Source organism: Thamnophis sirtalis, unplaced genomic scaffold, assembly GCF_051295495.1.
Source record: "Thamnophis sirtalis isolate CommonGarterSnake01/CBP01778 unplaced genomic scaffold, rThaSir2_p1.2 scaffold_5, whole genome shotgun sequence".
In the NCBI taxonomy this organism is placed as follows: domain Eukaryota; kingdom Metazoa; phylum Chordata; class Lepidosauria; order Squamata; family Natricidae; genus Thamnophis; species Thamnophis sirtalis.
In genome coordinates, this window is record NW_028261385.1 from 118,428,659 (window position 1) to 118,444,773 (window position 16,115).

General features: G+C 36.1%; 1 protein-coding gene across 2 annotated transcripts in view; it reads left to right on the plus strand.

The window, feature by feature from the left end:
* SUPT3H (SPT3 homolog, SAGA and STAGA complex component) overlaps positions 1 to 16,115 on the plus strand; it is a 230,802-nt gene that overhangs the window by 166,858 nt on the left and 47,829 nt on the right. For both annotated transcript variants that reach the window (XM_087716747.1, XM_087716748.1), the window contains 5 exons: positions 3,068 to 3,143; positions 6,610 to 6,722; positions 7,621 to 7,725; positions 12,339 to 12,524; positions 15,127 to 15,237. In XM_087716747.1, the coding sequence (XP_087572873.1) occupies positions 3,068 to 3,143; positions 6,610 to 6,722; positions 7,621 to 7,725; positions 12,339 to 12,524; positions 15,127 to 15,237 (591 nt within the window). The remainder of the gene's footprint in view (positions 1 to 3,067; positions 3,144 to 6,609; positions 6,723 to 7,620; positions 7,726 to 12,338; positions 12,525 to 15,126; positions 15,238 to 16,115) is intronic.

Genomic DNA, 16,115 nt, shown 5'->3' on the forward strand with positions numbered 1-16,115 from the left:
CATACACATTTGCACTACTTAGGTGACCCTGACCGACACAGATAAACCTCCAGGTGGACTCAATGACCCTCAGGGAGAATGCAAATGACCAGCTATCTGCAAGGAGTATAAATTCTTCCATTCCCCAGAGCTAAAGAAGCGTCTTGGGTGAGAAGTGAAATGTCTTCAATAAAGAACCAGAAAGTCCAGTTGCCTCTGAAAAAGCACCCTTGGGACAGTCAAACAGTCATTTATAATAAAGATTATACGAGTATTCAGCACTTAAAAGAGAATGTTGATTCATATAGAATAATGTAGTTCCTTTTTTAAGTTTATGGAAAACGGTTCCACCACAAAACTGCGCTCGACTAAACTGCATCCGACTAAACCGCGTAGCTGACGTCATCAACAGGGCGACAACAGCGCGGAGACAGAAGCACGCTGTAAACCCTAAACCTAAAATTAACCCCTAAACCTAAACCTAACCCCCCTAAACCTAATCCTAAACCTAACCCTTAACCTAACCCTAATCCTAACCCTAAACCTAACCCTAAACCTAACCCTTACCTTAAGTTGAATCGGCTTGCTTTCAAAGCGCTATTTAAAGCGCCCTTCTTTCTCCGCGCTGGCTGTTGTCGCCCTGTTGATGACGTCAGCGACGCGGTTTAATCAGGCACGGCTTAGTCGAGCACGGTTTTGACGGGTCACGATGGAAAACTATACCATACCAGGTTTAAATAAACATTCAAAAGGATCCGATGCTCCAATATATTGTTTTTCAAAATTCATAAAATGGAAGGAAAAATCATTTACTATTTTGCTATTATAAAATATATTATTATATAATATGCAATATAATATATAAAACATTAACATATATTATAAACAAAATTCATATAAACGTGAACACACATATGCACATACTTTACGTTAATATAAAGAATAAATTAAGAAAAATATGTTCCTGCAGAAGACTACATATGTATGGACCTCTCATTTATATAACTCTCATCTGTGAGTAAGTCTATGCAACTTCCTATGTTCCTCAGATTAGCTCAAGACTAGTTCATAGAAAATTCCACAAACATTTTTTTCAGGTAGAAGAGGAAAGAAGAAAATATGTGATTATTACTTCCTCTTGAGGCCCTTTTAAGGTTGAAATCTAATCCTGCCTTTGGTATAAATTAGACTTTCTTGTTAAGTTGGAAATTCACAACAATGTTTAGTATAACTTTGAAAACTGCTACTCTTACATATTCATTCATATTAATGGATAGAAGAGATGGGTGTGCTTTAAAATGCAAGATTAAATAAGATAACAGGAATTGATTGGGTATCTGTTCTTTTATTTCCAAATCTGCAGCTCATCCCAGCCTCGGTCATTGTGTTACAAAAGTTTTGTTAGTTTCAGCTGAAGTCTCAGACTGTATCTAATTTTTAAGATGGTTTATATTATTGTATACTTTCTGACTCATTTTCTAAAATTTTATGTGGATTTTAGAGGGCATAATCAGCTAAATTACAAGTATGAAATAAGTTTTAGGGCCTTTAGGATTTGCATTAAATTTACAGTTTAACAATATTTCATTAGCTCAAGTACCATTTTGACTTTTGTGATTATAACAGTAGTTCCCATTTATTTTATACTAAATGTTCTTCATGGCTTTTGAGTCATAAAATCTCCAATCCTATAGTCTAGGAGGATTTCTTTTTGGGAGTGAATTTCTATTTCTTCTGCCTTGTGTACATATTTAGGACAGGAGAACATCTTGTCTGCTTGGTTCTCTTGGCCTTATGATAAAGCAACTCTGGGGCTGCTTGCTATACCAGGGATCTTGAGACAGCTGGCCTCAGCAGCAAGCCTAGCTCAGGTGAGGTAAAACATGATGATTGCCCCTAAGGAAAATAGTGAGGAATGTCCACTGGAGGTGATGGCAGCAGAATACTTCATGCTGTGCAGGGAAAACCAAAAGGGCAGGTGATGGGCAAAGCAATTGCCTCTATGCCACAGAAATTATTTATTTAGCTACTCAGAATAAATAAATACTGCCTCTAAGTACATACTATACAATATAGCTTATTTCAGGATTTTTTGTGTGTGTAGGAACAAAATGAAGCAAAATTAAATATTCTAGTTTGTCTTTCAAAGCTATAGGATTTCTGCCAAGTTGTAATGAACATCAGTCTAATCTTTCATTATTATTATCTGTTCATCATTGTTGATCTTAACCAAGTGGTATGTAGTTACTGCTGAGTTGAAGCTACTCATTTTGTGTTCAATTAGCTGTTCTGTGAGCAGTGTTCTTCTGATCATCAATTTCTTCCTTCTTCTTTATTGGCTTGGTTTAATCTGGTTAGCAGTATTAATTTGCATTGTTTTGAAATTACATCTGAAAGGGTAATGTCATAGTATCTACAAAAAGGAACCATAAATGTTCTCAGTATATTGAATTAAACTGGATGGCAGCATCAGCAAATCAAGTTGAGTGTAATGAGAATAAAAAGGATAAATTAAAGAGGAAAACCGCACCAGATACAGAGGGGAAAAGTTTCCGAAAAAACTGGGGGACACTAATATGTAGCAAGATGAATATTTTTTTCATTAATTTATCATGATAACGCCAGGTCCTTCTTTAAGATTGTCACATATTATTTTATCCTTCATTTGAGCACTGCTCTGTTTCCTTGCCTTGTTCCAGACTATAGAAATAAGAAATAGGCAAAGAGAACAGTTTTTATTGTTGAAAAATGAAATAATACACTGGTAAGTGAATAGCAGAAGAGTATTTAGTTTAATTGTTTCTCAAGATTTCTCATATTATCATTTTGCTAATATACTAGTGTATGTATAACAAAAGTTAGCAGGATTATGATTAAGATAGGCTGCTCCAGTAAAGAGTCATAATCATACCCTTTTACAATGTTATAACTTAGCTGATGAAGTAAAAAAAAAGTCTTCAAGGAGTGTGTGTGTGTGTGTGTGTGTGTGTATGAGAGAGAGAAAGAGACATCCTGTGATTCATGGAGAAAGGTAGGATAAAGTTGTATTAATCTTTTGGGTGATGTATGCATTTATATCATTTTCCAGAGAGCAGAAAGACAAGCAAGAGTGATGGATTCAGCACAATATGCAGAATTCAGTGAAAGCCGTCAGTTGAGCTTTTGTAAGTATTGTGTAAAATTTTTACTCTCAAAGGTAGTATTTTTCAAGTTGGTAGTAGTTAAAAAGCAAATTCATTTAATGCCAAAACAAGGAAAAAATGTCATTTATGCTTAACTTGCAATAATGGCACCGTCTCTGTTTTTTTTCCCCCAGAGGCTTTTAATTTGTCTGGCATGCCCACTGAATTCACATCATCAAAACATAAGGCTGTTAAAGAGAATATGAGAGTACATTCAAGTTCAATGAGTCTCATTATAGATGAATTTGGGAGTCCCTTCATAAGATTTCTTCTTGTATTAATCTCTTGTACATGTTCACCTGCAGTATGATTGTATAAATTGATTACACGTGATATTGTTGTAAATGTGTTTTTATTTTCCATTTTCATTTCGTACAGTCACATATATACTGTGCATAACCGGGGCCATATAACATTAAACAATAAACAGAGCCATTCCTCTTGTCAACAATACCCCCAAAATAGAAATCCAATGTACCTCTTCGACCCTCCATACACCCTTTCTTTCGCCCCCCTCCAACTTTCCATCTTCCCTCCAACATTCCCCTCTACCCTACTTCCCCTCCCCCTCTACCACTCCTTTCTCCCAGTACACTCCCTCCCTTCCTTCTCACCCTCCCTCCCATCCTCTCTCCCACCCTCTCTACCCCTCTTTCTTCTATCCCTCTACTCCTCCCTTCGGTGTATTTCTACTATCTATTAATATATTCAGCTTGTCTTATTTTTACAGTGAAATTAAAGAGCAACAGATTACATGTGATATTGATTACCTAGCCATCTGATATTTAACAAGGACAATTATTTTCTGAAATAATTTTGTGAGTTTTCCCCCTATGGAAAAAGTAGAGAAATAATAAAGGCATGATCATGCAAGGATCTGCTTAAAAAGAGCAGAATGTGATGGCAAATTAATGAGATCAATAGTAGTAAGAAAAAGTACAACAGATGTTGGGATTAATTTTAAATCTACAGCCAGTTTTTAATTAATTAATTAATTAATTAATTAACCAGGTAAAGTTACCATGTATTCCCCTACATTTCCAAATAACATAACTTTCATTATCTCTTACTTTATTAAAAGTCTTTGTTACAAAACAATAATAAAAAATAACTAACAATAATGCTAAGAGCCTTCAAGGTCAAAGAGAGAAAAAAGAGCACACTGAAGGAGTCCTAAAAAAACTCAACAAAATAGTACAGTGTGTTCCAGTGATAAATGAAAGCACAAAAGCACAAAATCTTTAAATGAAAGGCACTTATCTCGTTTTCCATAACAAGCATTTGATTTGGAGAAATGACTGGTTCACTTGAGAATCACAATGTGAAGAATAAATGACACATCCACAATTGTGTCTTCTGTAAATGTCAAATAGCAGAGAAGTTTGGTCTGTAAGTAGTGTTTTTGCTGTTTCATTGCTTTTTTCTGAGTTCATTTTAAGCATCTGTAAATAGTTAAGTGAAAACTCTTCATCTTAAAATGTGATAACCTCACATTTTGCACCTTTTAATTATAATCAAGGGTATACCTTGATTATATATTTCTTTCAGACAATAGTATCAAAAATTTGAACTTGGAAAAACACTTATATAAATACATATTGTTTTCTGTGATACTGTAGTTATTTAGTAGAATTCAACTATAAAACACAGAAATGAAAACCTAGTATAAAAATAATAGCTATTTTTGAAATATCTGATTCAAAGCTGCTTACGCGAACAATATTGCATTGACTTGGTTAAAGAATGAAATGTATTTTGAAATAAATCAAAATATTTGTCAGATATTGATATAAATCATATTCAGAAATAAGTGACAACATGGAATAAAATAATTCCATATTCACCTGCGCTGCCACTGCCTCAAAGTCAACTTGTAATCAATGTAGGAGGCTCACATCACCTGCCCTCCTCCATCTAAATGTAGGATCTTATCAGTATGCTTTGTAAATGATGTTTCCGGTTCTACCACAAAACCGCGGACGACAAAATCGCGGTCGACGAAAGCGCGTATGTGACGTCATCACAGCGCGACGAAAAAGATCGAAAAATGTAAAAATAAAGCTAAAACCTTCCCCTAACCCCCCCAAACCTAACCCTAAACCTAACCCTTAACCTAACCCTAAACCTAACCCTAAACCTAACCCTTAACGTAACAAAAAACCTAACGCTAACCCTTAACCTAACGCTAAACGTAACGCTAATGCTCTAACCCTAACCCTAACCCTTAACCTAACCCTAACCCTTAACCTAACCCTTACCTTTATGTGAATCGGCTTGCTGTAATTTAATTTTTATTTCAATTTTTCGATCTTTTTCGACGCGTTGTGATGACGTCACATACGCGATTTCGTCGACCGCGATTTTGTGGAACGCGCTTTTGACGGGTCACGGATGTTTCCACTTCTGTTTTCATCATACCAGAATGACCTTTTTAAAAAAGAAAAAGAAGAGAAACATTCAAAATATATTTTAAAGCATAGGGAAGCTTTCATTTATTTTGATATTATATCCATTTATCCGAAAGGACAGATTATTTATTTAGCATAAAGCGATCATACATTAGCCGGGAGACTACAGTGTTAACAAAGTAATTGTTTGGCTACCTAAGACTGCTAGCTTCTGGTTCAGGTTCTGTTAGCCACAAAGATCAGATTATTTAATTCCATTGTCATACCGACTGCCATCTTATGCCAGTGAGATCGGGAAATCTACAAGAAAAATTATTCATAAGATCAATGTCTTCCAACAATGTTATCTCAGAATGATTCTTTGTATCTCATATCGGGACCATGTCACAAACAAGGAAATTCTACAAAAAAGTAACTCATGAAGACTCTTTGAGATAATGACAGAATGAAGAATGCTCTTTGCCTGACATGTACTCCACATGAATGAACAATGTCCAACAAAAACCACAATTAATTGGATACCAGCAGGTGGTCAGAGGCAAAGAGGAAGTCCAAAGCAAGCTTGTTGCCAAACATTTCAGGAAGATCTCAAAAACACCAATCTTAATGGAAGGATGCAGATACTGTAGCTGCGGACTGAAAATTGTGGAATACACTTGTAGCTTAGCACAGGACATGATGATGGTGATGATTGGCTCTCGCTGAAAAGTTTGTTCAAGTCCTGTCTTAAGTCAGCTGGGTGACCGTAGGCCAGTCACTCTTAGCCCAACTCACCTCACAGGTTGGTTGTTATGGGGAAAATAGGTTGTGGGGGAAAAGAGGAACATGTGTTAGATATGTTTGCTGCCTTAAGTTATTTGTAAAAATAATAAAGGTGGGGAATACCTACCTACCTACCTACTTACTTACTTGTCAGTTAACTCCGAATCCTGAATACTTACATATTCACTTACATCAGAGGTTACAAGGTCTTACTCTTCATAAGAAGCAATAGAAATTAGAAGATGCAGGTTTAATATTTAATTTTTTTTCCAATGCAGCCAAAAAAGCCTCCAAATTTCGAGACTGGTTGGACTGTAGTAGCATGGAAATAAAACCAAATGCAAGTGCTATGGAAATGCTGGCTTATTTAGCATATGAGACAGTAGCACAGGTAATGAGAAAATATTTTTTATTTCTGATGATTTTAGGGGAAGATGCCATTTAGTTGCATTTGAATTTGAGGGCAATAATGGACAACACCCACAATGGACTCAACCAGCTAGCAAGATCTTCCCTATACTTTTGTTCCCCATCCCTCCTTAGCCTCCAAACAGTGGTGGGTTCCGGATCCAAACAGTAGTGGGTTCCGTATTGGTTGCAATGGGGCCCAGCATCCTCCATATGAACATGTGCAATGCACGCATGAGTTATGCCAGTTATGCCTCTGCAAGCCTCCGCGATGCTCCAGCTGCACGGCAAAGTGTCAGGCAGGCGCTGTACATACCATGTGCATGTGCAGAAGCACTGAAGGCTTTAAAGGATAGGTAAGGAGCTCGGGCAGGCAGGCCCTCCAGAGCACCATACCGGAACGGTACCCAGTGCTCCGGGCAGGGTCCAGTATGCCCATACCAGGGCTTACCGGCTGCAATCCACCACTGCCTCCAAATGCCACTCCCTTAAATTCAAGGGTAGAATATCCAACCACCTTGCCCATTCCTCTCCCTGCTTTTCCTCCTCCTGTTTTTCTCGTCTTCAACCAACCTTGAAAGCATGCTTGCTTCAGGTCCATGCGTGATTTAGTCTAGATAACGAACTACCAAAAACTGGCTGTTTCACATGCTGGATGGTGGGTGCACAGAACATTTTGCATGTTCCTAATGCAAATTAATATGGAATGATACTATCCTCATACAAAGGACAAGAACATTTGTCTCTAATACTTTCTAGGACTAAATTGATATCAAAACATTTAAAAAAAACCATCTTTTTAAGTGCATCCTATACTTATTAATAGCCAATCAAGTTAAGATTTCCTTTTGACCATTTTTAAATTGTCAATTTTTCCTTAGCTGGTGGATTTGGCTCTTTTGGTCAAGCAGGATATGATACCGAAAACTGGTGACCCTTTTAGTCATGCAATATCTGCTACTTTTATTCAGCATCACCATTCTGAGGTAAATATGACCTTAAAGTTTACAGCTTACAGAATATAGTGTACTTTATTGATTTGCTTTATCACAAGGACTTAAATTTCAATATAAATTTTTATGGAAGCTCTAAGGGATCTAAATCACTTTACCTGAAAAGGCTCCCACCACGCCTTTCTGCATATAAATAAACCTATAGAGAGAGAAATGATGTTACCTAGTCAGGAAATAAAATGTCTGTAAACAAACAACTAAGCTCAAAGACACCAAGGACTCCATAGTTCAACCCTCAACTGAAGATATTCTCTTCTATTGGAACTAACTGTATGTTAAAACACTTATTCAATAGCTCCTTTGCAGAGGTGAGCATTTTTTTTCCTTCAGGGCTAAATGTGGCCAGTGCCTACTGTAAAAGGAAGTAGAAATAGCCTTGAGGAACAGAAGGAAGAAACTGATGCTATTTAACGAGAAACCATCTTAGATGTGACCCCTAGTTCTCAAATAGATAAAGTGTCTGTGCGTTGGGAGGTGGGGAGAACACATTCAGTCTTGCAAGATTCTGTTGCTATAACTTTGTAATAAAATTTGTATTAGCATTCACAACTTAGTTTCAGAATTAATATACCTTACATAATGAACCAGATGAACTACATTTGGTATTTTTGTCCCATCTATCATGTGCTTCCCAAAGACCTGGAATAGGCAGATGCTAACGTTTTGTGGTGTTAAAGGTATCACAGGATGTAAGATGTTCCATTATTATTATTATTATTATTATTATTATTATTATTATTATTATTATTATTATTATTATTATTATACAATTGTATCACAGCGGCCAGTTGTTTCGCCGGATTTGGCATTGGTTACTAGTCGGGCCCCACCCAGGGGCCTAGGACGTTGTAACGTATTTTCGTAATATGCGTGCAGATCCAAGCAGTGCGGCTTTTTGCATTTGACTGATGGTGATTTTGTCAATATTTAACTGTTTTAAATGTAATTCCAGTGCTTTTGGAATAGCACCCAGTGTGCCAATTACCACTGGAATTACCACTGCTGGTTTGTGCCATAGTCGTTGAATTTCGATTTTTAAGTCCTGGTATCTTGCAATTTTTTCATGTTCCTTCTCGGCGACCCTGCTATCACCTGGTATTGCGATGTCTATGATTGTGACCTTATTTTTCTCAACCAGTGTGATGTCTGGTGTATTATGCGCCAGTATTTTGTCGGTTTGTATACAGAAATCCCACAAGATCTTGACCATCTGATTTTCTGTGACTTTTTCAGGCTGATGTTCCCACCAGTTTGTTGCTGTTTTAAATTTTTGCACAAATTCCAATGGATCATTTGTGCTACTGAATTGTGCCGCAATTTATAATCAGTCTGCGCGATTTTTTTACAGCAGCTGAGTATGTGATCAACAGTTTCGTCAGCTTCTTTGCAAAGTCTGCATTTAGCATCATCAGAGGATTTTTCGATTTTGGCCTTAATGGCATTTGTGCGGATAGCTTGTTCTTGCGCAGCCAGGATTAGTGACTCTGTTTCTTTCTTTAATGTACCTGTTTTTAACCATAACCAAGTTTGTTCCCTGTCCACTTTATCTTTTATTTTTTCCAGAAATTGACCATGCAGTGCTTTGTTCTGCCAACTCTCCATTCTTGATTTTATCACATCTTTTCTGTATTCTTGTTTTGTCTGTTGGGCCTTCAGTAGATTTTTGTTCTTTACTTCGATTAATAGATGTTCTTGACTTTCTTTTAAATAATCAGCCAGTGCATGTTTTTCTTCTTCAACTGTTTGCTTCACTTGTAATAATCCTCTGCCACCTGATTTTCTGGGCAGATATAGTCTATCAGTATCACCACGTGGATGTAAACTGTAGTGCATTGTCATTAGTTTCCTGGTTTTTCGGTCCAAAAGGTCCAAATTAGCTTGTGTCCAGTTAACTATACCAGCTGTGTATCTTATAACTGGTATTGCCCAGGTATTTATGGCCTTGATTGTATTTCCACCATTCAATTTAGATTTCAAAATTTTCCTAACTCTGTTGGTGTACTCTCGCCTGACAATAGTTTTTACTTCTCCATGCTTGATGTTATCCAACTGCAGAATGCCTAAGTATTTGTAGGCTTCATTTTCATTGCATTTAATTAGTTGGCCATTGGGCATTTCAATTCCCTCACATGCAGTGATTTTGCCCCTTTTTATGGATACAGTGGCGCATTTTTCCATGCCAAACTGCATTGAAATATCAGTGCTGAATACTCGGACTGTGTTTGTCAATGATTGGATTTCTATTTCTGACTTTCCATAGAGTTTCAAATCATCCATATATAGTAAATGCGAATTTTTTTCAGCTTCTTTGGCTGTTTGGTAGCCTAATTTCATTTTTTTTTAAAGATTACTGATAGTGGGATCATTGCGATGATGAAGAGAAGAGGTGAAAGTGAATCACCCTGGAAAATTCCTCACTTGATATTAACCATTCCATAGATCTCATTCCCTACTGCCAACTCAGTTCTCCATTGTTTCATCGCCTTTTCAGTAAAGGATGTAATATTTTTGCTAATGCCAGTTGTTTCTAAGCATTTTATGATCCAACTATGTGGCAGTGAGTCAAATGCCTTTTTGTAATCAATCCAGACCATATTCAAGTTCGTTTTTCTGTTCTTACAATTTTCTAATATCATTTTATCAATTAGAAGCTGATCTTTTGTGCCCCTGCTCCTTCTTTTGTTGCCTTTTTGCTCTACTGGCAAGATGTTGTTTGTTTCCAAATAATCCATCATGTTATCTGCAATAATGCCTGTGAGTAATTTGAAGGTTGTTGGCAAGCATATTATTGGTCTGTAGTTTTCAGGTGTTAGTCCTTTAGTTGCATCTTTCTGAATCAAGTATGTTTTTCCAGTTGTCAACCATTCATCAATTTGGCCCTTTTGTAAAATTTCATTCAGTTGCCTGGCCAATATTGCATGTAAACTGGTCACATATTTGAGCCAGAAACCATGTAATTGGTCCTTTCCAGGTGATGTCCAATTCTTTACCATTTTTAATCAATTTTTGACCATCTCAGTTGTTATTTCTAATACTTGCATTTGTTTGTTGCCAATGCTTTTCTCTAAGTCATGTATCCACTTTGCTTCCTTATTGTAGTCCTTTGCATTTTCCCACAATTCTTTCCAGAATTCAACTATGGCCTGCTTTTCTGGTTTTTCACTTTTGATGTCACCATTCACATTAAGACTTTGATAAAAACGCCGTTGGTCTGATCAAAATTGCTGATTTTGTTTATATTGGATGATTCGTGCCTCATATCTTTCAATTTTTCTAGCTGTTGCTGTTATCTGCTGTTTTACAATCTCTACAGCTTCATTGATGTTTCTTGTATCCAATCTACATCTTCTGATTAGCTGATCTATGATTTTGTTGTTTTTAAGCCGTTGCTCATACATGTTCTTTAAGTTACTAGCATCTGCCCTTAATTTTTTGACTTTTTGTTCTAATCAGATTTTCCACTTTGGCTTTGATGCTTTTTCTGTTGTGTGACTAGGTACTTTGATTTTAATGCCTAGTTCATTAGTGACTATTACAGCTGCGCTGTACATTAACTGGTTCGTTTCCAAGATGGATCCCGATTCAATTGTTGATTTTTCTGGCTCTGAGTTGTAGTAACATTCCATTATGGCACGGTTTTCATCTGCACTATATTTTTGTCATTTTGTTGGCTAGTCCATTTGTAGCCCACTTGTCGACGGATGTCCAGGGACCCCAACATCCGCCACGGCCCTTGTTAACCTGCGCAACGACCAATGCGGTATAAAATTTTTATTCGTTTCTTTCACCATATTGTATGAGTTGGCAGGTTTTTTTTATGGGGCCAGGTTGTCAACCTGACCCCAACTCTCCTCCTTTCTCTTCTGGGCTTGGGACCGGCAACGGCAGAGTTGTTGTTGTTGTTGTTGTTATTATTATCATCTTTGGTGAGATTCACAGCCTTTGGGGCTGGTTGGTAGCTCAACAGCTCGAGTCCTAACCAAGGACCTAGGAACTGTTAAGGTAACGTCGAAGGATATAAGCTGTTCCAAGTAGGGTGATTTTTTTTGTGGAATCATCATCATTATTATTATTATTATTATTATTATTATTATTATTATTATTATTATTATTATTAGCTATAATACAGTAATCTCCTAGAGACTATTGATGCCCACATTTACTTATAGTTGCCATTTTATCTTAGAAATGGAAGACTGGTGGCAGTCTTCTGAAAATATATATCTCCTGAAAATATATTTATGGAATGCTATTGTATATATTGAGTACTATTAGACTTTGACCAGAAAGATTTATATTCACATTGTATGATTTAGGATATACGGTATTTTAGAATACATTTAGATTCAACAGTGAAGCTTAATCAAGTATAATCTCTATGAAGAACAGAAACGTATATATATAATGATCTTCCTGGATTTTGGAGGTAGGGAGGGTTGGGAAGGAATAGCTCCAGAAAGAAATGGTGCAATTGTTGGAATGCCCCAATTTCTGGTCATATTCATCTTCTACCATTAAAACATGGAACTGATAGGTATATGTACTCAGAGAAAATAGGTGAAGGAATAATTTTGTCTTTTTTTTAGATGCATATTTTAGGGCAGACTGCAAGTATGAAAAGCAATCCAGACTCACCAGATAATACTCCACCACCAACACCAACCCTGCCATCAATGGGCCCACAGTACCTTGGGAAAATTCAGTCTGGGACTATGGGGAATGGCAGTACTGGACAAGATTCCTCCAAAGTCAAACAGCGAAAGAAGAAGAAAGTAAGTTAAAATTAACAATGGAGACAATCAAATATTTCAGCTCCTCCAAATATGTATCCTGTTCTCCGGAATAGCTTATCTGTACAGTCTGCAGGTATTTCAGTATGCTTAAGTGTCAGGTGTCATCCAGTGGTGGGTTGCCAATTTTTTCACTACTGGTTTGGGCGCACTCCAGTGTGCACTCGTGCACATGCGTGACACTTCTGTGTATGCGCAAAAACATCCTGGCAGGTGGGCAGAGCTTCCCGCTGTCGCTACTACCAGTTCCGCTGAACCAGGAGCAACCCACCACTGGTGACATCTAATAAATATTGAAGAGGTTTGCAGACCATCTAATCAGAGACTCAGTATGATGCTTGAGAGTAACTGTTAAGGTTCTGTCTGAATCATAAGGCCTAACGGAAAGCTCCTTCTGAAGATGACATGCTTATCAGGTACTCCCTGCCTTCAATTTCTGCCTTCTTTACGGAGGCACTGATCGGTATAGCTAGGACATCAGTTTCCCCTCTGAAGCATGGATCCAGGAAGGTACACATTCCTGTTTCATTGAACTGTAATAATTTCTGTCTTTCTGGGTGACTGTTTTAAGATATAAGTTGCCTTGGGAATCTAATCTGAATAGAAAGGTGGAATAAGAATCAAATAAAGAAAAACTATCAAACTAAAACATAGATAGAGTAGGATTATGTGAAGCTAATCACAGTGGAATGTTTAATATGTATGATTCTCCTTTTCCTTCTTATCATGCTTATCTTTTAATGTTTGCCTTCTTTCTGTTGCTAACCATTTTTAAGCATTTGATTAAAAACTAATCAATCAATTAGTCCCCGGCACGTTTCACTTTTGTGCTGTCAAATGGAAATTGGAACGGAATGCATATGGAAATCTAAGTTGCTTTGGAAGTTATGATTTCTTTATATGAGATCTGACAGCCATTTTAGGTGATCTTGTGACTGTGCTCCGATGAGATCAATTTCCTTATTGTGCTACAGTTTTGGAATAATTTTCCCATGAAGATTCATTTTCGCTAGAATATATTTTTTCCAAATCCATTAAAAAACTTCTAGTCATTCAAATTTATCCATTCATGTATTACCTTGTTATTATTTTAAATCTCAGTTTAGACATTTTACATTCAAATGTAAAATTAGTCTAAATTGAGATTTAAAATAATAACAAAATAATAGATGAAGGGATAAATAAAATAAATAAGATTTAAAAATGAAATAAGTTTTGGTTTGTTAGAAATGATTTATCAAAATTTCTAGCTTGAGAAAAATCTTGTAGAAAATGAAATACAGGTGGTCCTTGACTTAAGTTCAAAATTGAACCCAGAGTTTATGTTGCTAGGCGAGACAGTTAAGTTAATTTTGCCCCATTGTACAACCTTTATTGCAACAGTTGCTAAGTAAATCATTGCAGTTGTTAACTTACTAATACAGTTTTTAAGTGAATCTCTCTTCCCATTTGACTTTGCTTGTCAGAAGGTCAAAAAAGATGAATGCATGACCCTGGAGTCATGCAACCATCATAAATAAAAGTTAGTTGCCAAGTGAATTTTGATCGCTTGACCTTTTAAATGTGAAAAACAGTCACAAGTCACTTTTTCCATTGCTGTTGTAACATGGTCATGAACAAACTGTTGTAAATTGAGGATTATCTGTACTGTATAAATGCCAGAATCATAGATAAGTAATCTCTGTCTGATAATAAATATTGCTCAACAAAGCTTCTTCTAGAAAATGTTAGTAGTCTTTGAGCAGAATAAATGTATGTTAGCTTGGCACCATAGGTATATAATGTGATATTATAGATGCAAACATAAACATACACACATGCACACATTTATGTGGGGACACTACAGGAATTTGTAAGCACAAATTGAGATCTCATTTAAGATCTCATTTAGCTAGGAATCCCTATCACTATCAGAAAAGATAGATTTTCTCATCACACATTGGGCATTTCAGCAATCATTGAAAGTATTACAAATCCACTTTACACACTGAATCACATAATATGAGTATAAAGTGGCAAATCTAAACACTGGTATCACTTGAATTACTAAGAAAGCTTCACAAGTACACTTTTCACAAAATTGCATATAGGAGAAATAAAAGACTAGCTTTTAGGGAAACCAGAAGAATTTTGCTAGAGTTAATCATACCAAACAATGAATGTTTCTACTTTCTTGTCCTAAAAAAAACAAACTGGCTTTTAGTATCAGAAGTGGTCAATCTAGTGAATCCCATCCTAAGCCCCAGTTGATGCACAAAGGTTCCTCTTAAGTTCCCTATGGAATTATGGCTTCAATGTTGCTTGCTTCCAAAATAGCCCTTTTGCAAAGGAAAACACTATTTTTCTTCCTGTTCTTCATCTATAAGTAAACTTTATATTCTAGAATACATTTCCTTTTTGCTCTGTTTATGGAAGTTTAGTTTTATTTTAATGTGAATGGTGTGACAATGATTGTCTCTTCAAATGAAATAAACAAATTCTAGAAAGGTCAATTTTCTTAATTAATTCACAGTGCGTGCTTGTTATGTGTTTTCGACTTAATAACAATGAATGAGCTATATTGTTGTTGATATTGTTGCTGCAGAGTACTGCAGCTTGTGGTGCAGAAGCCCAAAGTGATGCCATCCAGCCTGCCCACATCAGAGAGGCCATTCGACGCTACGGCCACAAGATTGGACCCCTTTCCCCTTACACAGTATGTAATAACAAAGATTTAAGAAGCTATATTTATAATCTTAGAGAAGTTTGATTTTCAAGTGGTCAAATGAAGAAGCCTTGGAATTGTTGAGTGCAATTTGTGGCAATTCTAGTTTTCTTTAAAAATGGAATAATTCTTTGGGGGAATGAAACAATATTTTTCTTTTGTAGGGCAAAGGAAGATAATTTTGTTTTAAATAATTTTAATGATGAAATATTTTTATTTGGAGTACTCCTAGTGTCAACTTTAAACAGTTTAAATATTCTAAAATTAGTGGATTGATCAATTGTCTAACAAAGATTTATTCCTTGTCATACATTTAAAGGTTCTTAATGACTTAGACTTCATAAACCATTTACAGGATTGTAATGTACTTGAAGAAGCATCTTTACAGATGTAATTGAAAAAGTATCTTAGTTCCACATAAGTATAAAATTGTATTTAAAATTATCTATTTCTTTTTAAATATTCAAAGCATTTCCATTTAATAAGGATAAGGCTCTAAGAATGGTGTCAGAAGAATGCCCAAAAATGTTTCCCTGGTGTTTATCAGTATTACAGTTTCTTACCAATCTGTTCCGATTCTGATACTATTATTAACTCATCTTTATAACTTTACTCATCTTGTATGAGTTGAAGCTAGCTAGTCACTCTCTTTCAGCCCAACCCACTCATAGGGTTGTTGTGGGGAAAATAAGAGGAGGAAAGGGTATTAAGTATATTCACCTCATTGAGTTGTTTAGAAAAAATAAATAAGGAGGAATATAATATTAAATAAATAAACAGTGAAAATGAAAGCATCATTTTAGATCTTGTAACAGTCTTACTTTGTGAATCAATCTGGGGCTCCTGGAGGAAAGATGGGATATAAATAT